Here is a 24,725-nt window from a genome sequence, read left to right on the forward strand (position 1 = left end):
CAGATGTACTACGAGGATGTTGCCCGTGTTATTCTAATTAATATATATTCTAACGAGGTTAAACTAGTTGTGGCAGAGTTTTGACCCCAGAAAGACTTATATATCAAATAAATATATCTTAAGATAAGCGTCTTAGAAGGATATCTTTAAGGAAAACATTCCCAACAGGAAATATAGTAGCTGATATCAGTAAAGCGATACGAGATAAAGAAATATAATTGATTGCATACACTCGCGTGATATTACTTCTGGCTTATATATATATATATATACGATATATAAGCGTTGGTCAAAGTAGAACACATTCGAAGAAATTCGAAATGTCCTAAAACCATGAAAGTCAAAAGGGGTGCAGGAAAAGGGGCGATAAAAGTAAATTATCTCGTGTTCGACGGTCCGAAGAAACCACTAAAACCCCTCCATTTCCCCTTTCAAAACCACCAGATGGGTGATCGATGATAACGCGAACGTCCCGGCTTGGCTACACACACACACACACACACACACACCTACCCGGCATCAAACGATCAGGTTGGAGGCAGCAGCCACGTGCTGCAGAAGCCGGCCAGTCCTCGCTGCGGGCGGCCGCTTACCAAGATGGTGCAGCAACTCGGCTTCGTTACCTGCGCGGTGTGGTTCCTACTACATTTGGTAGTTTCGGGGGTGGAATGCGTTCGACTCTACAGGGTGGAAGACGAAAAGTCGGATACGATCTTGGAAAATAGCATACAATCCGGAAAATATGCTCATCAACCGTAAGTAGTCTCTTATCGATCCATTATTTTTCGATCATATATATACCTCGCGGGAGTAAGCGCTCCGATTGTAGTAAGGTTTTAAACTTTATATTATCAAAATTGTTATATTTGAAAATATGCTAAGCTCGGGTATTATTTTACTTCGTAATTTCAGCTTTCTTACGTATTTAATATCATATTTAAGCACGAAAACGACTTTACATAAACTTTACCCCTAAACCCCCAAATTAAACGATTAAATTCCCCAGACGTAATTAATTTAAATAATTGTATTCTGAACCCGTTCGAGAAGACAGTATTATTATACATTATCTCAAGCCACACCCGAAAATAATGCTTTATTGGGCTCGAAAACTTCCATTAAATATAAATTTTGGATCGGTTTAGGTTCGATTGCGAATATTTCATCCCTCCTTTCGTATTTAACTGTATATTATTAATATTTATAACATTCTAAGCACTCGTCCGTGTAATAAACAAAATAATCACGTCTCCAGATTTTTCTGTATATAAAAATATAATAAATATGCCAATATGGCAGGAAACAAACTGTTCTGTCCTGTTGATATTTTCTACATTTCTTCTTTAAATTACCAAATTTAATCCTACGGTTTTACTGATTATTTTTAAAAATAAATAAATATGGCTTTATCTTTTAAGCTCGTAAAATTTATATTTTATTCTTTTAATCCCGTAGATAATTAATATTATTATTTAATAATATAATAACGAGAGATATAAACACGGTGCATTACTCCGATCGAACCTAATTTCGATGAGTCGCCTATACACCTGCCACTTCCTTAAACGAATCGATGCTCATTGTAAACAATTTCGCCATCCAGATTACCTTGATCTTGTCTACCTTTTTCCTATTCGTGGCCTTCTATTATCACGTTTATAAACCATCCCACGGAAGGTAGCGGCTTCTAAATGATAAATAAACTCATAAATTGCAGAAACAATTTTTGTCGGTGCCTCCTCCGACATCATTTTCCCAGTGTGGAGCGGCTGATGAAACAATTCATTTTTGCGTTTCCTCTCGACGTACGTGACAGAATACAATTACTACGGGACGACCCCCTGCAACGTAGAAGACAACGTCAGATTTTCTTTTTTTCGCTTCTGTTTTGTTTTGTGGGCAATTGGTTTCGTGATGCGTGAAATATTGATATTGTTATACAAGCAGTTACGTCAAAAGTCACGTAATTACGAGCGATCTCTCTGTCCGGGTCTCCTCTAATTTACGCTTCAACTATGATAGGTGGATGATTTTTATGAGAAATCTACCGAATAATCGAGTTTGTGCTTTTCGTGCACCAACTGTAAGTTGCGATGCGCTAAAATTGATCCGAAACTATGAGTTTCGGTACATTACGACACGGAATCTTACACCAATGATGTGGTTTATACAGCGAAGACGTGTAGTTTGGTAGTCGTTTAACACAATTTTTACATCAGAATGGAAAAGACGAAGCATTTCTTCTTGATTTTTCTCTCTACACTTTCCAAAATTTACATAATTTGGGAGGAACTTATTATATTTACACTCTGCCCTTACTTATTCCATTTGTAAGATGGATACCACACTACTTTCCACTCGCATAAAAACGTAATTGGGTGGAGCGTGCAATGTTTATACTTATGATTCTATTAACAAAATGTAGATTTTTGGGAGGAGTACGATGCTTAGAATAAATGTAATTAAAGTTTTTTCTGCTATAAAAAACAAGCGATAGCAACCCAAGTAGGTTGCACATGTGCAGAATGCATTCATAAAGGTAAGCAACTAGCTAAAGGGTAGGTCACAGGAAAACTTCAACAACATTTTGTGATTTCTAAATGTGACTCGATTGCTGTTTTCCTCGTATTATTTTAACTAGCCTTTCGTAATAAACACATTTTAGATGGTTGAATCAGATAATGTATCACCAGATGTAGGCCTCCGCTTATGCGAGGAAGAAAGAACAATAATCTCTTGCCCTCTAAGGAAAAAAAATCTTAATTTTAGACTTTGCATGGGCCTCCGAGGGTCTGGACGAGTGCACGATGTTAAAAGAGACTTGTTCAAGCTGCATTCGTCGATGGCACGCTTCACGTTTTCATATTTTAATTACCTTAACTGCATTCGTCATGAAGAATAATACCAAAAGTCCAGTTTCGTCACGAAAAGGATATATTGCCCGAGGTCGTGTTCGAAATCCGAACGAGAAACCGAGGTTGTTACACCTGCCGAGTAGGTGGTGTCCTTAAGGACTTTCCCCCGCCGATTCTCTCTCTTTTTTTTTAAATCGTACCGAGCTTCGCTGTGACACACAAATAGGTCGTTCATGTGATTACAAAAAACAGCTTTTTCCCACTGTTTCTAGGACCTTTGACTTCACTATACCACTGTAAAATCCCTGAAAGGGAGGTTGCGGGCAAGTTTACTAATGAGCATTCCTTTCTTTCATCTCGTCATTTTTTAAGGAGATAAACACTCAAACGGGCAAGAGTTCCTCCCGAAATCCACTATAAATCATTCCTGTCACGACTAAAAAATCATTTTCTTCTTCTTTTTCTTCTTCTCTACCCTTTCCAAACGAGCAAATTAACCGCATTTTCAATATGGCAGCTGCAACAAACGGGTTTTAATAAGCTAAAATTCAAGTTGATTAGGGTCACACGAATGTTTTCAGCTGGAAATTATTCGTCACGAAATACCACCCAATCATCTTCTAAAGTAACTATTTTCCACTTGTGTTTGCATAGTTTATTTATATTACACTTAAAGAAACCAATAACTCCATCCCAATGCAAAACTCCAAACGGACATTAACCTTAAACAATCTTTTATTTTCGAATTAAATTATACTCCAATTATTTTCGACTAGACCCAATTTTATATAATTCTTTTGTCCATGCTATTTAACAAGGTAAAAACCTTGTGGTTTCTTAGATATTAGACAACAGACATGGCCAACATACGGCCCGCTTAATGAATTTATGCGGCCCGGGATTAATCCTTCAATATTAGCTACTTAACTTCCAACAATTGGTCGAATGGATTCGCGATACTTCTTTTTTAAAAAAAAAATCCATTGTAGAGATTTACAACTTTTGTACTCGTCTGTGTGATAGTATCAGAATTAAAAAAAAATGATAAATTTCAAATATTAATATTTATTATAAAATAATGTGTGTTAGACAGTAATTCAAGATATACAGGTGATATTCAGTTTAACATAGCAATTCGTGTGCTTTGCTAGAAATGTAATACTAATATATTTAAACATTTATTTACTTAAACGAATCGTTTTTGTATTTAACATTTTTTAATTTTAATATTTCGTTCGGCACGTGAAAAAACTTTTCTTTCCAAATCGGCCCGGGGGCAAAAACTGTTGGCCACGCCTGTACTATTGTAGTTTATCCCTTCATCACATATGGATCTGAAGCAAGCCTTTAGTTTTTTTTAAAATAACCAATCAGAAATTACGAAGACTCCGTTTCCGTTACGTCACCAGGAAAAGAAGCCTGTCGTGTGTTTTCAGTTTTACTACGAAATACGAAAGGCCTAATTACGTCATTCTCTCGTGCAGGCCAATACTATACACCAGAGGTGGCCAACAAGTCGATCGCGAAGTCAATTTTGGTCGATCGCTCGCGATGTCTTTACTTTATTTGTTACACTTGTAACCGAACGCAACGCCTGAACGTAACACGCAAACGCAACAGTATGCATGCAGTTATGGGTCGACTCGTAGAAAAACACAGCCATTTAGCTTGAATATTTGGTATTGTCATACGGTAGCTTCTTTTCTTTAGTACATGTATTAACGATATTATTACTATTTCTCCCATTTATTATTAAGGTAATAAAATAAATTCCAAATCTGTCTTTATCTGTAACTCATTTGAATGAATAAATATTGTTAATAATTACTCATGTTATTTTAATTCCCCTGGATGTGAGTTTTTTGGCCCGTTAAATAATTATGTTGTCTTTTACGTAGGTAGATATACAGGATGTTTCAGTACGACGTGCACTCCCGCGATTGATAGATTAAGAAAGAATAAATCTAAAAATCTTATATCATTCTTCCATGATAAATTTTCCTGGCCCACAAAAAATCGCGAAAGAAATCTTAAAAATCAAATTATCAGCCATAGTGTACTTTTTCATCTCTACGAACACATAGTACCATAACTTAGCCTATACATTGCAATTGATTAAAAAAAATTAAATTATATTTTGAGTTACTAAAAATCTATCTTGAAAGATTTTTTTAGGTACCGCCTGTACGGAATGAACTGGTAGCTGCAAATATTAAAAGTTGGGTCTGAAAGTTTATTTTTTTATGAGCTCTATATCTCGAAAACTTAATAAGTGATTTAAAAAATAGAAAAATAGTTTTGAATATATTTTGCTTATCTGCCCATAGCTCGCGGGAGTGCACCTCGTACTGAAATACAGTGTATAAACATAGTATGTATTACACACTTCCCCTCTCCACTTAGACTATGCCTATAACAAATAGATCGCGACTCATTTTTAAGATAAAAAGTAGATCTTATGTACACAAAAGTTGGCCACCCCTGCTACACACTATATACATCAAATTCCGCGTATTTTTTATTTGGCTTGTGATTATTACAGTAATTTAATCGTGACGCAATGTCAGATATGTCTAATGTTATAGGTTAATGTAGTTTTCCGCATCATCTGTCTCCTCTTCTTTATTTTCCGCATCATTAACGATGCCCACATTTTTCAAATGTCCATCTCGAACCGGGGAATTCCGTACATTCTTCCTTAATTAACAGAATGTAACCGTCAACAACGCCTCTCTCTCTCTCTCTCTTCCTGTACGCCTTTCAATTCAATATTGAAATTTTCTCAGACTAGTGCATTATAAGTGTCTTCCCAATCGGACGAGTATTGTATTCCTGCAGACAAAAAACAATTTATAAAAATAAGAAAAATATGTTAAATATATCTAAGCCTTGTGATGAATTCTATTTGTTTATTTTAAGCAAAATTGGCGAGTAAAGTAAAAAATAAATATATTTACTGTTCTAAAATAGAATATTCAATAGGTCATATCTCCGTGTGTTACTGAACGTAACCGCTCTGTTAACAGACCAAATATTCAAAAAATAAATTATCTTTAATTTAAAATATATTATTTTTATTTATCCTTCTCCTTTGAAAAGAAAAATAAAATTATCCAATCCAGAGCCCTCTTACTATTTTAAACTCTTATGTTAACGTTGTAGTTTTTGTAAAGTTGATGGCAATTGGTAAAAAATTAAAACGTTTTTAAATTAAATTTTTTATTATAAAATAATTAAGCAAGATTGTAATATTATTATTATTAAAATATTTTAATAAATTTTAAAAAATAACGATTAATTTTAACATATTGACGATATCCAATAGGAATATTACACTAATCTGCTTTTTTTGGTCGTTTATTAATGAACTAATCTGTCATAGGCTATTAATATTGAAATACTATTTTGATAAATCTGGTTTTAAATTGATTTTATTTAATATTCAATCATTTTAATTCGTGTCTATTTAATATTTTTCTTTATAAATAATAACGTTTATGGCTTCATATTTATCTCCAATAGCATGCAATTACATAAAATGAATTATCAGAATATCTATCTGATTTATATGATGTTCTAATTGATGATCAAATAGAATCCGTTGAATGTTATTTTAATGATATAATAACAAATAAAAAATATTTTATGAATTATTTTTCTTTTATGTATTAAATAATATTATTTATTTTCACCAATTATAAACTTCGTAATATATTTTCATCTTCTATACGTCACAGTTCAATTTTAATTAATCTAGTATAAATTTTTCATAAAGTTTTATTTATTATTATTTAATATTGTTTAAAAATTAGCAGTTATTAGTGTATTTAAAATTATTATTATTATTTTTTAATTATGCTTAACGAATCGAACTATCGTCGCTTTCCACGGTTGCTTAGCAACCATTCAAATTGTTTCCTATCACGTGACGGAATCGTAACAGTCTTGTTTATGTTGAATAATTTATGGAGTTTTTTTTTTAATTTACATTTTAAAATATTAAAAATATTAAATGACAACTCTACGATATAAAATTACCATAAATTTAAAGGTTTAACAATGAAAATTTAACTTTTATGGGAAAAGTGGGCGGTAAATGCTATTTTACGATTGGTCTGCTCGTCGGGGCATAAATGTTACAATGTAATCACGAAACGAACAGAGGAAACTAAAATCGTAAAACACGATCGTTAGTTTAAATTACATCATCATCAAATTTCGAATTAATCTTTAGCTTTTCTTTTTTATTATCGTTACGCGTAAAATATTACTCGTTTTTACGCTTTCATTTGATAAATGTATCATCGAATAATCCCTTTTACTTCATTATCACGTGCCGTCATCAATTACCAATCACTTAACGTACTAAGTATCACGTGATTAATGGCAGCAAAAATTTAATATTTAAATAACCTTCCTCCAATCAATTTAACGATATTTTGCCACGTGATCGATTAGCAAACGATGACGTTTATTAATAAACGCGCAAATAGGTCAGAGATCACTCTCGCGCTACAATGTACAGTAAAGTTATTTTCATTGGATGTTATAATGGTTGCCATGGTTCCGGTAATAAAACAAATATCGTAACTTAAATCCAGCTTGTCACGTAACTACGTTTAGTCGTTAAATCGGCGTTGACGTAATTGTTATCACTCAAACAGCACACATACGTCATCCTCCAATCGGCTTCTTCGTGCAGTAACACGTGACCTTGCACGCACGTTAATTCTTCCTGCCGTTTTGCCCCGCTTGTTATCAATTTAGCAACTTCGTTTTCAGATTGTTTTTATTAACTTTTCGGCAAGCTCGACATTCAGATGAATAATAAATGAAAACGTGTTATACTTCGCTCATTAACGTCGTCACCAATTACGTCGCGCGCGCGTCATTCCGTCTCCTAGCAACGTAGTACTGTATTTAAATTTTCAAAAAATTTCAAATCTTATTGCGCTTCGCCGATTGGCTAATGGAATTATTAATTCGGTTTCTCCAAATTTAAATAATAAGTCTTCTAATATCAAATTTAATAATTGTATAAAGCAAATACGAATTTTTGTATAAAATATTTATCAATTTAAAGCAATTAACGAAAAGAAACAATAATGAAGTCGTCTGCTACTTAAATTAATGAAAGTCGATTTCTTAATTAAAATGTTCTTTAATTACATTAATGTATTAGTAATGATCATTTAATGAATTAATAAATATTTTAGCAAATTAAACTTTATTCGAGAAACTGATTGGTGCAAAGAAATATTTTAAAAATGTAGACGATGACGTTCTTTAAATTGTTAATCACGTGATTTATTAAAGATTTAAAATTTATCTATCTAAAGTTTGATTTTATTTCCTTAAATTAATTCATGATTTTAATTATAAATTACAGCCAATATTTAGCCATCGCATCAAAAATAGTTCGGCCGGGCCAGGTGTATAGAGTGGCAATGACCATTTTATCTTCCTCCCATCCTCTTCGTGTACGAGCGTCATTACTTCGAGAAGGAGAGGAAGTTGCCTCTGCTAAAGAAACTATGGAACCTGGAGACACGAGATTATTATTAATGGAAGTAAGTTTAGCATGTAAAGTGCTTAAAATGCAAATAAAAGCGTAAATCGATCCATTTGAAAAAACACGTTCCACCCTAACGATAATGAGATCACCTGTTGTTATAGATACCGTAACTATGGTGATTTCAATATATTTTTTTAATTTTTTGAATCATCAAGGTCGATTTATTTTTATGAATACGTTTATTTTTATTTTTTTGTTAAAATAATTTTTATTCATGATTAAGTTTTAGAAATAAAATAAATGTCAAATCAATTTTAATTTAATTTCTTAAAAATTTTCTGATTTTAAAATAACGTAGTTGCTATGGTTACTGCCTTGTTTGTTTACGAATCTGTTCGTATTTTGTATTATTTATTTTGAACTCTTTCGTTACAGAATTTAACCTAGTTTATTAATTATCTAATTTTAAAAATAAGATTTATTATTATTATTATTATTATTATTATTATTATTATTATTAGGGTTAAGGTGAGATATACTCGGTTAATACCGGTGGCTGTGTACTATGCCGGACCAGAGTCAAGGCATAGTAACCAAAAACAGAAATTAAAGAAGTGTATCAGTGTGTGTGTCTGTATTATTATTATTATTATTATTATTATTATTATTATTATTATTGAAAAAGTATTTACAAATATTTTTAACTATTTTTCATCCGTTTGATTTTAAGTCGCAGTGTGGCGCATTGTTCGCATGAAATTCAAATAGGCCGCGTTTGTTTATGAAGGCGAGAGTGTAGCGAAAATGACGTCACAAGCAGCTGTCGCTGCATCATATTTTAGAAACGCTTTCCGCTCGAGCGAAACATGGACGCCGTAATCTATCCTTTAATTGCAGTTACAGCCAAAAGTAGTGCTTTAGTTAAACAACTACAATATTTAAATAAAGAGATATAAAGAATTGAGCATTTCTTTTTTCGAAAATGTGAACGAAGTAAAGAGATAGATGTATAATTATATTTAAAATATAGTATTTTCTTATTCTTTAGATAACTTTCAGAGTCATTTTACAAAATTTAATTCTTCTTAATCTTTGCATAATATTTTTTATCAACAGTCACTTCGACTTTTTTATTTTTACAGCATAATATCGTATTATACATACAAGCGTCCATTTTGCTTTACACGTGTAGCGGACGTAAAAGCTGCTTTATCTTTGCTGCAGCGATCTCTTGCAGCAAACGTTTAGAAACGGTTTGCTACATTCCAGCACTGCATTTAGAAACGGGTTTCAGAATGTTCGCTGTAAAGCGCTTCTCGAGCGCTGCATAAAGAAACGCGACCAAATAATACACGTTGCATCGTATTTATTCGGTATTTTGAATATATATATATATATATATAAAGTATTTTATTTATTTATTTATTTATTTATATTTATCTTCATTTACAAATAAATAAAGATTACGCCCGTGAATGCCATTTTTTACGACACATAGTTATTATTATGGACAGAAAACACAATTTATAACAAGATTAACTTTAAACTGTCACGTCATTGGTTAGAACTAGAGTCAAAATTCGAATCGATCCAATCACGTTGTTGCTTTTAAATTAAAAGTTGAATGTCGGACTTAGCGGCAAAAAAAAGTAATTTTATAGTAAAACTCGTGTGTATACTTTACTCTATTTAACATAAACAGGACGTTACTCATTGTTTACGGTTAACTAACCGTACCAATTACGACAATCGATACCTTGATGTTTGAACTGATATCTCGCCGCTCACGGGAAAACGGGTGTGGTTAAGTTATGAAAAAATTCAAAATGAAAACAAAATAACAATAAATAAACAAAACTATTCTATAATAAGATGCGGCTTAGAATCACGAGTAAAAAGGCGTTGCCATAATGTAAACTAAAAAATTGAAGTTCTGCATTCGTTTGTATTATTCAAAAATGGGCGTGGCCTATTTTAAATTCAAATTTAAAATTGAAAAAAACGATTATCTCTCTTCGGACTGGTTCTTATTGGAGATTACGAAAGAGTAGGCGTGGATCTCGTTTAAATTTAAATTCAAAATAGGAAAAAACGGTTACACACAATGTTTTAGGTATGGTAAAGTACAATTCCGGTCGATTCACGCTGCTTGAATTTAGGCACGGGTGAAGATCGTTCACGTGATCGAATAAGCATCATTTTGTGGAACTATTCACGTGATAGGACGAAGAGCATTGTTCTGAGACAATGTATCTTTTTCCTGTTATTTGTGTAAAATGACAGGAAATGTTTAGAGAACGAGGTTAGAACGGTCTCATCCTATTCAGCTTCAAGCGTGTCCTAACGAAAAATCTTTCTATTAAATCATCACATTAAAATAAATTCTCGTCTTCGTGTCGATCGTGTACGCATCGAGGGACAATTTTGTTTTCCTAAAAACTGTACCAGGCTGTGGTGTCGTATCTCACTTATCTTCGTAAATTTAAAAAGTGACTTAATTTCCGACATAATTTTATATATTTTTTTTCTAAAATTAAAATATGTAATGTATACTCATACTAAAAGTAGGTTATTTAGTGAATATTAAAGTTTAAAATGTCAACATTGCAGCTGTTTTCTCGGTAAGCAGAATGAGGAGCAAATGTTAATCACATTGTTTTCTGGTGCTGTATCATAAAAAATGAAAAAGCACTGAATCGTCAGTCTTGTATCTTCTTTCAAATTTTATTGTTGTGTTGATAATTAGAGTAATTTGATTCTAATTCCTTTTCCTGGAAGCACTTGTAGAGAATTTATCCGGCAGATAAATCTGCAGGATAAATTTATATTATCTTTTTATACTTTCTTTCTTGTAAATGGTAGCTACCCAAAAAGTTCGCTTATATCATCACGATGTGTCGAGTTTTCTTCTCAATTATACTATAAATATGCTTAGAATAAATATATCCTTGATATCATATCAGATAAATTACTTCTTCGGGATAACTTTCATATCTTCTGATAGAATCTAACTTCAGTTCCTCATGTATCCTCAGGAGTGATCCTTGGAGTATTCTCTTTGCTTTCTCTAGGATTAACTTTGACTTAATTAGCACATTTATATTGAAGTATATCTCTTTGGCACGTTACCCTCCGTATCTTCTGAAGGGCCTCTTTACCTCCACTTCCTAGGTGGCGCACGAATCGGCCAGGTGCAACCAACCGGGTTAAAACTCGACCATTTAATAATTCACAACCGAACCCAACCAATCCTATTCAATTCGTGTTCATACTCTATTAAAGTTATTTTATAAACCGGTTGCTATACGTTTACTTCATTTATTTGTAAGAAAATAAGGTTCAACGTCCTCTTCATTTGTGTGATTAGTGAGTTTTTTCGGATTCGAAACAACCACAGACTTTGTTCTATGCAAACAGAACTAGCAGTTATGTTGTTTGTACACGGATTTCTTTGATGAAAGTCGAAATTGCGATACTTCTCGGATGAAACGTCACGTACTGTACTGTACAGTACCTGCGCTGGCAACCTTTTTAAAACTGTCTGTTAAAGCAGTTCTTTTGCATCACATTTTGATATAACCCATGTTTTTATACGCCATTTAATCTTGAAAACAGCTGTTTTACTGATTAACATTTGTCATTTCTGTCAAATCGGCGGCACTGTTATCGAAAAATAAGACTCTCCACTTCACTTTCAACAACAACCCTGTCGGAAGACTTCGCTGCATCGCGTCATCTTTTATTCATATATCGATGCGAAGAACAAATGCGTACACAAAAAAAAATATTTTATAAATAATTCAAAGAAAAAAGAAATTTTAAAAGTCAATCATTTAACTCTACTTTCATATTCTACAAGAAAAATATAATTTAAAAATATAAAATTATCTGAAATTATAGAATAGATAAATAAAGAAAAGGCATCTTCAAGTGGGATTGATGGCATCACGGCAGTATATCTGGTATAGACTCAACAATACTGGTTATAAGTTTAAGTCACTAGAAAATTGACAATAATTCTGCATATTTGCTTATACACTAAACAATCATCTAGACACACTTACCACACTAATACGCTAATAGTAAAATACAAAATAAGATGACAAAACAAAAATACCCTTTCTGGAAGAGATAAATCTTAGTCCAGTTTGTTATTTTTACTGTAAAAACTCTATTTGTTTGGTTTTCCAGTGGAGTTACGTCTGGTTTGACATGTGGTTACCAAATGCCAGACTGGAGTTGCACATTTTTTTCGTTTGATTAATGATTTTTCTAATCAAAAATCAGATTTATTATTTAAAAATATCATTATCTTCGACATATGAGAAACTGTAAACGGCAAGTTTGTACGTAATTAATCTTCGGAAGGCAATTTACATCTGTAATCGACGCCATCTTGGATCGTGACGCGATTCAGACTTCTCTTGTTTATTCTGTTAGTCACGTGTGAAGATTAAGACGCGTGTACTGTGTAATGAATAATTCCCACTTCGTTAAAATGCGAGATATATTTAATAATATATTTACTCAATGAAAAGTATGGATGCAGCACCATATTCACTGCATCCAACGAGAATATACCACCGCTCCCATAATTTTCATCACTGTAATTTAAAACAAGCCATTATAAAAAGTTATTTTACGACAAGACGAATTTAACATAACTCGGATACACAAATTAATGCATAATTACTTTTAAAACTGCTTTAAACTATGAGATTTTTCTCTTAAGTTGATACGCGACGTAAATTTAACCCATTATTTTCAAACATGGTAGATGCCTATTATGAAATTTAAATATGCAAATAGGTCGTAGCAATAATCTACTTAAAGATAATAACACTAATTTACGTAATAAATCTAATTTTATTACGTTTCGCAATTCAAAAACATATACGTAGTCGCGCGACGTGAACGTTCTTCTATACTTGAACCAATTTAATATAGAAAATATTAATTAAAGCTATTTTCTGAAGTGATTACGATTAAGTAATTAATTATAATCTAATAAATGATACGGAACCAATCCGATAATCGTATTTCTTATCATAAAAGAATTTGGCAATCGCGTCGCTCGGCGCGCGAAGGACACGAAGCGCCGAATAAATATCACCTTCCGCGATGCTCTTTAAACTTTACATACGTTTAATCCGAGCGTTTTTTGTACTTTAAACTATAATTTAAAATGGTTTACAATTCTTAGAATCGAGAACACGATCTACCCAAACAACTAATTAATTCTGAAGATACTAAGTCAACGAACCGATAGAAAAAAAAAACTTGCACGGGACGAGATGATGGTCGATATCAGTCGATCTACCTGTTCCTCGGATGGGAAACGCCTCGAATATTCTATCAAAATACAAAAGTTGACAACAACGTCCTTCATTTTTAGCTCTTCTACACAATACATTTTAGTTTCCTCTAGCGCAGCGGCCCTTTTTTGGTAACGAGTTACGCGGCAAGGCGAACACGTCGACGGAAAGGTGTCAAGGTCGCTTCAATCTCTTTTCGTCCCAATTATTTCTACACACACACAAAAAAAATAAAGAACCCAGCGAGGGTTCGCCATCTTTGTTCCATCGCAACCAGATCAAAAGATAGTTTGGCTCGAATAACTCTTTTCCAAGGAGGAACAACCCGTGCATAGACACTCTTATCAATACCTCGAGGCATCGTAAGACACGATATTGATCTCGCCCTTCTCTTCGTGCAATGAGCTGCGCTACCTCAGAAGCCCGTGCAATCTTTTTTGACTTGTGTGTTCTTCGCTTTAACACTTTTATAATGATTTCAAAACGATCAAACTTCCCATTTTTCAACCTGCATCGGGTGGCTTTTAACGAGTATAAGAGCAGTGCTACCGTGGGATTCTATAATTACGTCAGTCCTTTCCTCTATTCACCGTGTACTCTGCATAAGAAAAAGTTGATCAATAAAACGTGCCGTGTCATATTTTCATAAATACCTCTTTGAATATCTTAAGGATTTCATTTGTTTTGATTTCCGCTTATTTCGGACGTAGTAAACATGCTATTATGTTAACAATAGTAATCATGTATTTAGGACAAAATGTCGTTTGTTCGGCATGAATTTTTGGCTTGATTATTCTTACAACGGAAACTCGCCTTTATTTTCGTTTTATGTATACGTTCCTCCATAATTATTTTCTAATTTAGAAAAAAGTTAATGATTTTTCTATTAACTCTTTGAATAAGTCTAAATAATTAATAGATGCACTTGGCGCCATCTGTTAACTATTACATAAAACTTCCTTATATAAAATCTTTAGAAGAATTTTATAAATTAATAATTTTTAATTTTTCTAAATTTTAACCTTTAAAATTATATAATTACTCTTTTTATTCAAATATTTTAACGAATGCGCTTTAAACGGCAATTAATTGCGTATTAAAGTTTAAAAAATCAATTATCCAATTAGAGTGGATTTGAATTTGAATTTATCCAATAACAGTGTCCCTTTAATTAAAAAAAAAATACTTATAAGCTCTATAATTGGCTAGTTAAAACTTAATATATTCCAAAAGTATATTTATTTGCAATCTACGCGCTGTCTAATACCATTAAAATTGAAGCTATACTTATCTTCGGAGCCATTAAATGCGTGAATAAATTGTATAAAAACTGTCTGTCCGACATTTATTTCATTCCCACTTAATTATTCAGTGTTAAAACGAAGAAAATGGTCGAACACGGTTCTATTTTTATTGTTACACGAGAATGTAACCTACATTTCTTTATTAAATTTTCGATCAATGGAAGGTTTAGTCGAATTTCTTCATAAATGCTACCTACACCTCATGATTCACGTTTGTCTACCTTTTCCTATTAAATTTTTTCTTGCTTATTAAATTAACTTCCTAGTTTCAAGCACAATAGTGAGTATTGTATACGACGCATTGTATCTGTATAATAGAACTTATTCTATAAATGGATATTGTTGCAAGATACTAAGCTGTTTGCATTATAAACATTTTTACTTTACCGGCTGTTATATATAACAGAGGGAAAGTATGGCCATCAGTCAAAAAATGACCCCCTAAGATTTTTATATTTTTGGACTTAGGACACCTTGAAAGTCGAGAAATGCAAAACATTTCCGGGGGTAATTTCTGTATGGATATTAGTGTTTGTGTGTGTGGGGTACGATTTTGTTCACCCTCTTTGAAGCTTCAAAGCTTAATAACCCCTGTGATTTTTGTCGAAAATCTCTTAAATTTTGCAGGGAGGTTCGTGTAATAAGGGAATTAATGGTATTAAATTTTGTGGTTAAAGGTCGAGGGGTGGGGAGATAATGGAGGTCGTGTGTATCTCCAGTAGGGTCAGACTTAATGACGATTTTACTCATTATTAGCATTTACAATTTTTTATAAAACCCATGCCTACCCTCGAAATTAAGCTTTTGGCCATTTTATAATAGTTAAAAATATAAAAAGTTTATTAATAAAATATGATAACAGATGGTGCCACCAAAATTTTAAATCTTGACGGGAAAATTGAGCTACTCGTTGCTAGTTTATTGTTGTAGGTGTATAATAATCACCTCCTAAATACTTTCAGGTATCCAGTAGTGTCAAGGAGGGTAGATACAGTTTAAGGGTCGAAGGCAGCATCAACGGAGTTTTGGGTGGATCCGGTTTTCACAACGAAACGGAGTTGGAGTTTTCACCAAATTTCCTGACCATTCTCATCCAAACCAACAAACTCGTGTACAATCACGAACAACCCAGTGAGTACTCCTCGTTTATCTTATTGTTTATATCGCATTCTTTTGAGAAAATTACGTCGAAAATCTCCCTAAAATGGGCGCGTTCGACATAAATTTTTTCCTTTGTCCATACAGCAGTATCTTGAATCTTGTCCATGGCGTGAAAAAATGTTCTATAACTTTGTAAGCTGATTTTTAACTTATATTTCTTGATTTTCACAAACTTAATTTTTAATAAAAGAAAAAAAAAAAAAACTACTTGAAATTTGGACGAGGAGCCATTTTGGTGTTCCAAAAGTCAAACGGTGATGTTCGTAATTTAAGGCAACGCCCTCTGAAAGTCGGTATATAAATTAGGAAATAAAATAGTGAAAATGCCTGTAGTCCTCGGTCCTAATTTTATTTGTTGAGGTGACAGGATTCCAACAAGACGATTAAATTAACTGGTTTATTAGATAATGGCATTAATGGAATTAACTCCGAGTAAGACGAGTGAACGTCAAAGAACCGATTTAAGTGGATTACGTACGCAATTAATTTATTAATTAGGCATAATATTTAAAGATATGGAATGGGAAATTAGCAAATATAAAAACGTGACGTCATTAACTAGGCACTTTTTTGCCCTCCTAACGAGGGGATGAAAACCATTTTTTTCGGACGTCTCTTCTTCCATAAGGCAGAATTTCGATCAGCGGTGACGATTCTTCCAACGGCTGGCGAATTTTATTAATAGACGGGTACAGAATTCCATAGGTGTGAGTGACATATTTAACTCGAGATTTATAAAGGGATGTCACGTAAAAGAATATTATGAAAAATTCAAGGGGTGGCATTTGTCCGTGGAATTTTATATAAATTCGCTTCTACGTGTAGTAATAACAATAACAGTAATAAATTTCTAATGTTTCGTATTATGCTAAAACATTACAAATTTCTTTTTGTTATGGCACCCTACGAGAAGTTGGTGACACGGATTAAAAACCGGGGAATAGGGTTTACTAAATAGAAAATCATACATCTCCCTACATTGTGTACAGTGTGAGGGAATGGTTTAGTTTATGCATTTGTACAGTTCACTAATTATTATTATTATTATTGTTTTTTTCATACTTCTTTTTCCAGTTCGAATTCGTGCAGTGATGCTGACAACAGAATTAAAACCCTATTCCGATCCAGTTAATATTTATTTGATCGTGAGTGGAACATTGGACAAACTATAATTGAGTAAGTAATGGCGGAGGAAGCGTGCATTAAACCGTATTTGTCGTCGACAGGATTCGAGGGGATTTATCATGAAGAGGTGGGTGTCCGTTTATCCGCATTTGGGTTTCGTCAGCGTCAGTTTCGTTCTTCCCAGAGATTTTCCCCACGGGTGGTGGACAGTGAGGATCGTGGCGCTAGGCCAAGTGGAAGAGAAAAAAATTCTTCTGGAACGTTGGTTCAGTCACAGATACGACGTCAACGTCATACTACCCGCCTTCGTACTGGATTCGGAAGAAAACTTGGAAGGTTCTATCATGGCCAACCACACCAACGTGGCGCTGGTCCAGGGAAACGCCACCGTCAGAGCCTACGTGCGACCTCTGAAGAAATCCAAAGGAGATGACACGTTGCAGAAGGATCTGTTTCTACAAGAGAACGTCGTAGAAGTGAGTCCCGTTCCGCGTTAACTACGGTACAATATCCTCGAAATCGCGGTAATCCTCGAATTTCGTTTTCAGTTTTACGGCGTGTACGATTTTAGTTTCCCCATGAGAAGCCTGCAAGAATTGGCCGGCTCCACGCCTCTAGACCAGTGCGAAATCGAGGTGCGAGCCAGCGTGGGAGAGCGTTTCTACGACATCGTGGTCACAGGTTACGCCAGAGCTCGCATCGTCAATGACACCCTCAATCTCTTCTTCCTCGGATCTCAACCTCAGATATTTAAACCCGGAATGACGTTCCAACTGCGAGTAAGTGATTCCTTGCCGTATTTCCACCTTATTTCTCGGAGGTTAATTTCCATTTTACTTTGGTGCGCGTGTAGATCGCCGTCTCCTATCACGATTTCGTCCCCCTTTCCGAAGAAAGGTTGTCCACTTCCTCTCTTCTGATCGAATCGATGGCAATAATGGAACTGGGAGGTAGAAGAAGGTTGCTAGAGATAGAAGAACACGTCGACTCTACCGGAGTTCTGGAAAAATCTATCGAGACTCCTCAAGACGCCGAGAGAATAGAAGTTACGGTAAGCGTACGGCACATTAAGTAAAGTTATCGATTGGATAATTCGTATATGAGTATTTCGCTATTTTATGTGGCTGTATGGCTCTCCGACACATTTATTATTACGGATAGAAGTCGAAACGTAAACGAAATGTGTGGCCTGGTAATCCGCATGATGAAAACAGCGCGTGGTCTTTTCCGCCCCAGACTTAAGCCGCCGTTATATAGTTGTACGAACAAATTGCGGTATAAAATGGAGACCAAAATTAACCAATTGCCGGAGGGATCCGATGGAAATCTTTACAACGCATCGCAGATAATTACTATTCTTGTAAGCCATTGATATCTGTTTCTCGATAGGCGAGATACGAAGACGGGCAAGGGAGGGCTCAGACGTCGATAACTCTATTGGCACACTACTCCGAACGCAGAAGAAACCTTCAGATAACTTCCAGCACAAAACTCGCTCAAGTTAGTCTTTCACGAAATTAAATATTTAACTTTTTATGATAGTAAAAATTAAACTTGGTTCTGTGTCCACCAGGCGGGAGAATTCGCAGTTTTTCACGTCAGGAGCGATTTCCACCTGAAAAGTTTCAATTATTTGGTAAGAAGCGCGAAAACGTAATCCGTCCACTTTACGTTCCTTCGCGCGTTAAGGACTGTTCCTTTCAGGTCGTATCCAAAGGCATAATACTTCAGATGGGAAGCGAAAAGGTGGCGGGTCTGGTCAAGAGCATCACTACCTTCGTGGTTCCCGTCTCACCGGAAATGGCTCCCAGTCTGTCCGTCCTGGTCTATCACGTGACGAACGATGGCCAATTGGTGGCCGACTCCATGATACTTCCCGTCAACGCCGTCAACAGAGTGCCGGTAGGTACGCCTATTTTACAGTTTTCCACCCGGAGCCCACCCCTTCTAATAATTTAATTCCGTCTTGCAGTTTACCTTGGACGTAAATAAAAAACAGGATCGAACCGGTAACATTATAGAATTGGTACCCATTTTGAGCACGGAAGCTCGCGTGGGACTTTCGGGCGTAGACCTGGATACGGTTTCCACTCAAGGATACAACGATCTCACTCCCTCTTCCGTAAGTATCCGCGATTTTTACCAATTTTCAACCCAGGGTTTCGATCCAACATAGTATGCAACGTCCTAAATATGTGCGTGTTTTCGTCGGATCCAATCCCAATCCGACGCCAATGCGGAACTTTTCTAGTAACAGTGGAATGGGGATTCTTTACTGTTTTATGGGGGTTCCATTCTCACTTTGAAGAGATGGTTTGACAGGCGAGGTTTTGTGGTGTTTAGAGAATTTAGAGAACAAATGCCTTGGTGTATTAGTCCGCTTAATTCGTGCCAAATTCGGAAGTTGACCGAAAATTCATTTGTCATTCCAGTTGTTGGAACAAATGTACAAGTTCGAGAAGCATCACTTGCTTCGGCAACGCGTATATTGGCAAGACCGAGAAGGGGGACCCAGCAAAATACAATACTTCAGCACGTCTAATTACGGCACGGACACTAACAAGACTTTCTCAGTATGTATGTTACGTTATAAATTTATCTCGCCTGGAGAACGAGATGTCATATTCGTTGCTTCACAACTGCATTTAACACGTTTTCTTTTTGTCTTAGTTCTCGAGTCTGGTCGTATTCACCAATTTGAACGTCGGGTCTCATCCTCGTAAGTATCGAACACTACGATGCTAGTTAATCATTTACAATTTACGAACAATCCCCTATCTTTCTACAGGTGCGTGTCTACAGACGGACGGTCTCTGCAGGAACGGTGATTGTTATCCCAGCGATAGAAAGTGCGATGGTTACAAAGATTGTTCGGATGGTTCCGACGAAACCGGATGTAAACAATTTGACGTTGTTGCCTCTCGAGATTACGTCAAGTTTTGTAAATTTCTAACGAATTTACGCCGTTTCAGGCGAGACTGCAGACGAGAACGAGTTGCTACACTTCTTCATTTACAGAAAAAACAGACAGAACTCGTTCGTGGATGCCACCGCCAGCGATTTCGCCTGGCACGACGTTCTTCTCGGGTATTTTATTGTTTGTTTATTTAGCGCTAATTTTATCTGGTAAACAACTAAGATTTCCCGTATCTATTTAGTCATCAGAATAACGATTTCGTGGAATGCGAAGTACCCAAAGGTCCCAGCGTTTACAGGCTCAATGCCATAGGAATAAGTAAATTGCACGGTTTGGTTATACTCGAGGACCCTCCTCTGGTAAGTATGGTTCTTACTCACACCTCCCAAAATCTAAAAAATCCGGTAACAATGGTCGAACCGTTAGCACGATTCGGCCAGACCCTTCTTCATCACCATAGAATCGCCGGAAGTGGCCATCATCGGGGAACAAATAGGAATCAAAGTGGCACTCTTCAATTTCCAACGCTTCGAAATAAAGGTAATGGCGTTAAAAATACGGGGAAGAGAATACAGAATTGTAGATTTTGAATATTTGCGCAGGCGGAAATAATTTTGGCGCCTTCCGACGACTACAGATTCGTGCAAGTGGAAGCATTCGGCGTGGTGTCTTCGTACGGTCCCCGTTTGACTTCGGGAGAACATCAGCATTTGGTTTACGTAAGCCGCCACTATTTCAAAAATCGTAATCGATATCGTTTTCTAGTCAAAACACATGTTTATCGAATTACAGATCAAACCGTACGGACAGTTTATCGTCCACGTGCCAATAGTGGCTACCAGGAAAGGAAAGATTGAAGTGGTAATCACGGGTAGAACACAAGTAGCTAAAGACGTTGTCACCATTCCCATAGAAATTCTGGCAAGTAATTTTATATCCTCTCGCGTTATTTTTATGGTTAATGCAGAATAAAGAATAATTCAAAAATTTAGCCCGACGGCGCTCCCGTGACCGTACACACGTCGCTCTTACTCGACATGAGATCCGAAGCCTACAACATAAAATACCTCAACTTGACGGTGGCGGAAGATCCCATAATTCCTCTGGAAGAGACGTACAGGCGTTACCTTTTCGGGTCCGCTAGCGCCAGGGTGTCAGTCATAGGTAAGAAACAAGGCAATTTATAAAAATTTAAAGGGCAAACCGTAACGGGTACTCGATCCTCAGGCGACATCGTGGGTGCACCTTTGCCTACGGAGGATTTCGTGGACGCCACGGACGTCGGACACAGTTACTCAGTCAAGTCGGGGGATCAAGTCATGTTCAACTTCGCATACAACTTGTACACCTTAATTTACTTGCGCCTGACTAATCAGCTGCAAGCTCCCATCACCAAGAAGATCTTGGAGTATTTAAATCGAGGTACGTTCGTTTTCTCTTCGTTAACCATTAAAGCCTCTTCCATTTTCAAAAATTTTATACCACAAATGGTTTTCTAGCCTACGTATTCGCTTGCGTATTTTACAAAGATGACGCATTCACCATGTTCATGAAGGAGCCCAGCGTTTGGTAAGCATGGCGGATTCGAGTCCCAGAAAATGCTTTTAGATTAGCGATAAAATTTCTGCTTTTACAGGTTGACAGCCTACGCCGTTAGAATTTTCCACTTAGCGCAATACCCCGATTGGGAAAATAATTTGTACGTCGACCCCGAAATAATATCCAAGGCCACGAGATACATTCTGAGAAAACAGACCCCTCAGGGTTCTTTCTACGAGACCACTCTTCATCCTTGGAACGGAAGAATGGATCCCAGGGTGAGTCGTCGCCCATTCTATTTTTAAATTCTTATCAATAACGGCATTAATTTCGCCTTTCCGTTTACAGTCGAAAAGTTCTTTGGACCGCATTCAGTACAAGAACATCTCTCTGACTGCACACGTGCTCATCACTCTGTGCGAAGTTAACGATCTCGTAGGAGTAAGTATCGACTGGGAAGAGGACGACGCGACTTCTTCGACGTTTTTGACCACTTCTCACTGTTTTAGGATTTACGAATTGAAGTGGCTTCGGCCAAGAAGCGAGCCACTGCCTACCTAGAAACGCAGCTACCCGATCTGAACCATCCCTACGAAGTGGCCATTGTCACTTACGCTCTGATGTTGGCGGGAAGCGCTGATGCTCAAGTGGGATTTTCCAAATTGGAAAACAGCAAGTTGTCTGCAGGTTGGTTTCTTCTTACGTCCAATTGGTAAATAGCTGCCATGCCTACCGTTATCCCTAAATTATTATTTTGGAATACTACAGAAGGCCTAGTGTATTGGAGTCCAGAGAAGATCCCTCCGCCGCAAATCGTCTATCAGAACCAGAGGCCTTTCCTGCAACCACGTTTGCCTCAGAAGCATGATGCCATGGCGGTGGAAGCCACAGCTTACGCTCTCATGGTATACCTCAACTACGGTGGTCTGTACCAAGAACATATCGTCAAATGGCTCAACAGCATGAGGATGTTTGACGTCGGCTTCGTATCTACTCAGGTACGTGCACTTTTCTTCCCTGTTCCTTCCTCCCCAGTGTAATAATGGCAAGTGGTTTCCAGGACACGATAGTGGCCGTGCAGGCTCTGGTAGAGTATTCCTTCCGCACTCACATACGAGAGATCACCAACATGAAGTTGACCGTAGAATCTAGTTCCAATGCCGGAAATATCCAAACTGTTTACGTCACCCAGAAAAATTTGGCGCAGAGAACAGAAATTGAGGTAATTCTTTATAATTGCCAATGGTGTTTTTCATAACACTACAAGATTACCTGATGTAGGCCTACGAGATTACGCACAATTTCTTTTGTTTCAATTTTGCAGATCTTGCCTAACGTTTGGGGACATGTCGAAGTCCTGTCGCAAGGATCAGGACTGTCTATTCTGCAACTGGACGTAAGTTACAACGTGGATCGTGATTTCCTGATGCTACCTTCACCCGTTCCCGCTTTTGATTTGACAATAAGAGAGTTTTATCACGGAAGAAATAAATCGCACATGAACATTGAGTGTTGCGCCAAGTAAGTGTGCTCTTCCCCCACGAGCGTTACCTAATCCTTTGAAAAAATCATAGTGTGACCTGCCTTTCAGGTGGCTGTTGACTTCAGAGAGTCCTACCAGTGGAGTGGCAGTGATAGAAATTTTACTACCCACCGGATACGACGTGTATCGACCCACTATGGACGACTATGTCAGAAGCCGAGTGGTGCCCAACTTGAAAAGGGCCAGGGTGCTACCCAAAACCGCAGTTTTCATGTTCGATTACGTAAGTACCATGCAGTTTATGCAAAGATTGTATGAAATAGCATCTGGTAACACAGTTTGATAAATTAGTTAGAGAATGAATGGACGTGTGTCAAGTTTACCGTCGAAAGGTGGTTTCCAGTGGCCAACCTCACCCGCTATCTGAAAGCCAAAGTTTATGATTATTATGCGCCAGGTAGGCATTGGCCACCACTAGAGGTAGGCCGATTAACATATTTTAAACACAAATTTCTATTATTTCAGAATACAGTCAAGAAATAATATTTGAAGACTACAGTCTTTATGTGCTGAGCATCTGCGAAGTGTGCGGTTCCTATCAGTGTCCTTACTGTCCCTACTTCAGCACTGCCGTAGCATTAACCTTTAATTGGGGAATGGTTTTGCTAGTGGCCCTTTTACATCTCTTCTTTTGTAAATATCCTTCGTGATGCCACAATTCTTTAACCTCGTTAACCCCAGGGGATGCTCCGTGGTGTGTGTGTGTATGTGTGTATATATAATATATATATATATATTTACACAACCTGTACAGTACATAAATTATCTTATGACCGCTCATCGTCCAAAATGAAGAAAAGTTGTGCGCGGTCGTAAGCCATGCCTCCATGTCCAGAGTGTAAAACTTGGTTTTTATATTCTACACATTTATTTATAGAAGTGTTATTTTGCAAATTATTACCATCGACTTTTTATTAAATTTGTATATAAAAAGTGGCCTGTGAAGTTCTATTTCAATCTGTTGAAAGTGCACTTTTTAATTTTTTATACTTTTTTGAAAATAAAATTTATTTGACTTTTGAAATTATTCAGAGTAGCTTCTGATATGTTTCATTCTGTACTGCTACAACACAAACTGTCCAACATTAAGTAAAAAGCTACATCTACCTTGTAGCGTGTCAGTTCTGTACGACAAAAAACTGATTAGAATGCAATTCACATATAATTTCAGCACATTTATATCAAATATTCCCAAAATTTCATGTAGTGTGGAGCAATTAAATTACTTATTGTATTTTGTAGAAACAAACTGACCAAATATGCAAAAGCAAAAATTTATTTAAAAACAAAGATAACTGCCTAAATTAAAAGTTGGAAATATAAAGTAATTTACAATTAAGATCAATTTTTTCAAAAGGTAAGATCCGATAAGTTACAAACCCTTTTAGTTTTATTTACAATAGCAGAAAACTTTTTGAATGTTTAACATAATTTACCATAATTTTGTGCCA

General features: G+C 36.0%; 1 protein-coding gene across 1 annotated transcript; it reads left to right on the forward strand.

Moving 5' to 3' along the window:
• The first annotated feature begins 505 nt into the window (after positions 1-505).
• On the forward strand, positions 506-24,301 carry LOC136989879 (CD109 antigen-like). Its single transcript, XM_067288175.1, has 31 exons — positions 506-755; positions 8,245-8,425; positions 15,952-16,120; positions 17,225-17,295; positions 17,377-17,751; positions 17,824-18,054; positions 18,129-18,326; positions 18,665-18,775; positions 18,849-18,911; positions 18,980-19,177; positions 19,248-19,397; positions 19,708-19,848; positions 19,946-19,994; positions 20,064-20,171; positions 20,248-20,362; positions 20,434-20,551; positions 20,619-20,732; positions 20,795-20,911; positions 20,985-21,113; positions 21,185-21,356; positions 21,420-21,614; positions 21,692-21,761; positions 21,829-22,009; positions 22,080-22,172; positions 22,241-22,418; positions 22,500-22,729; positions 22,792-22,953; positions 23,056-23,252; positions 23,323-23,497; positions 23,566-23,671; positions 23,740-24,301. The coding sequence occupies exons 1-31, from the start codon at positions 598-600 to the stop codon at positions 23,922-23,924; spliced, it is 4,740 nt and encodes a 1,579-aa protein (XP_067144276.1). The 5' UTR covers positions 506-597; the 3' UTR covers positions 23,925-24,301.
• The last annotated feature ends 424 nt before the right edge of the window (positions 24,302-24,725 follow it).

This window comes from Centruroides vittatus, unplaced genomic scaffold, assembly GCF_030686945.1.
Source record: "Centruroides vittatus isolate TY-2023 unplaced genomic scaffold, ASM3068694v2 contig_1309, whole genome shotgun sequence".
NCBI lineage: Eukaryota > Metazoa > Arthropoda > Arachnida > Scorpiones > Buthidae > Centruroides > Centruroides vittatus.

What these genes read in the sequence shown, in the direction of transcription:
- LOC136989879 (XM_067288175.1), top strand. Translation starts at nt 598, where the DNA reads ATGGTGCAGCAACTCGGCTTCGTTACCTGCGCGGTGTGGTTCCTACTA. An exon ending in GTACAATCACGAACAACCCA is followed by an intron (nt 16,121 to 17,224) that starts GTGAGTACTCCT and finishes TTCTTTTTCCAG; the next exon opens with TTCGAATTCGTGCAGTGATG. An exon ending in CAGTTTTCATGTTCGATTAC is followed by an intron (nt 23,498 to 23,565) that starts GTAAGTACCATG and finishes TTGATAAATTAG; the next exon opens with TTAGAGAATGAATGGACGTG.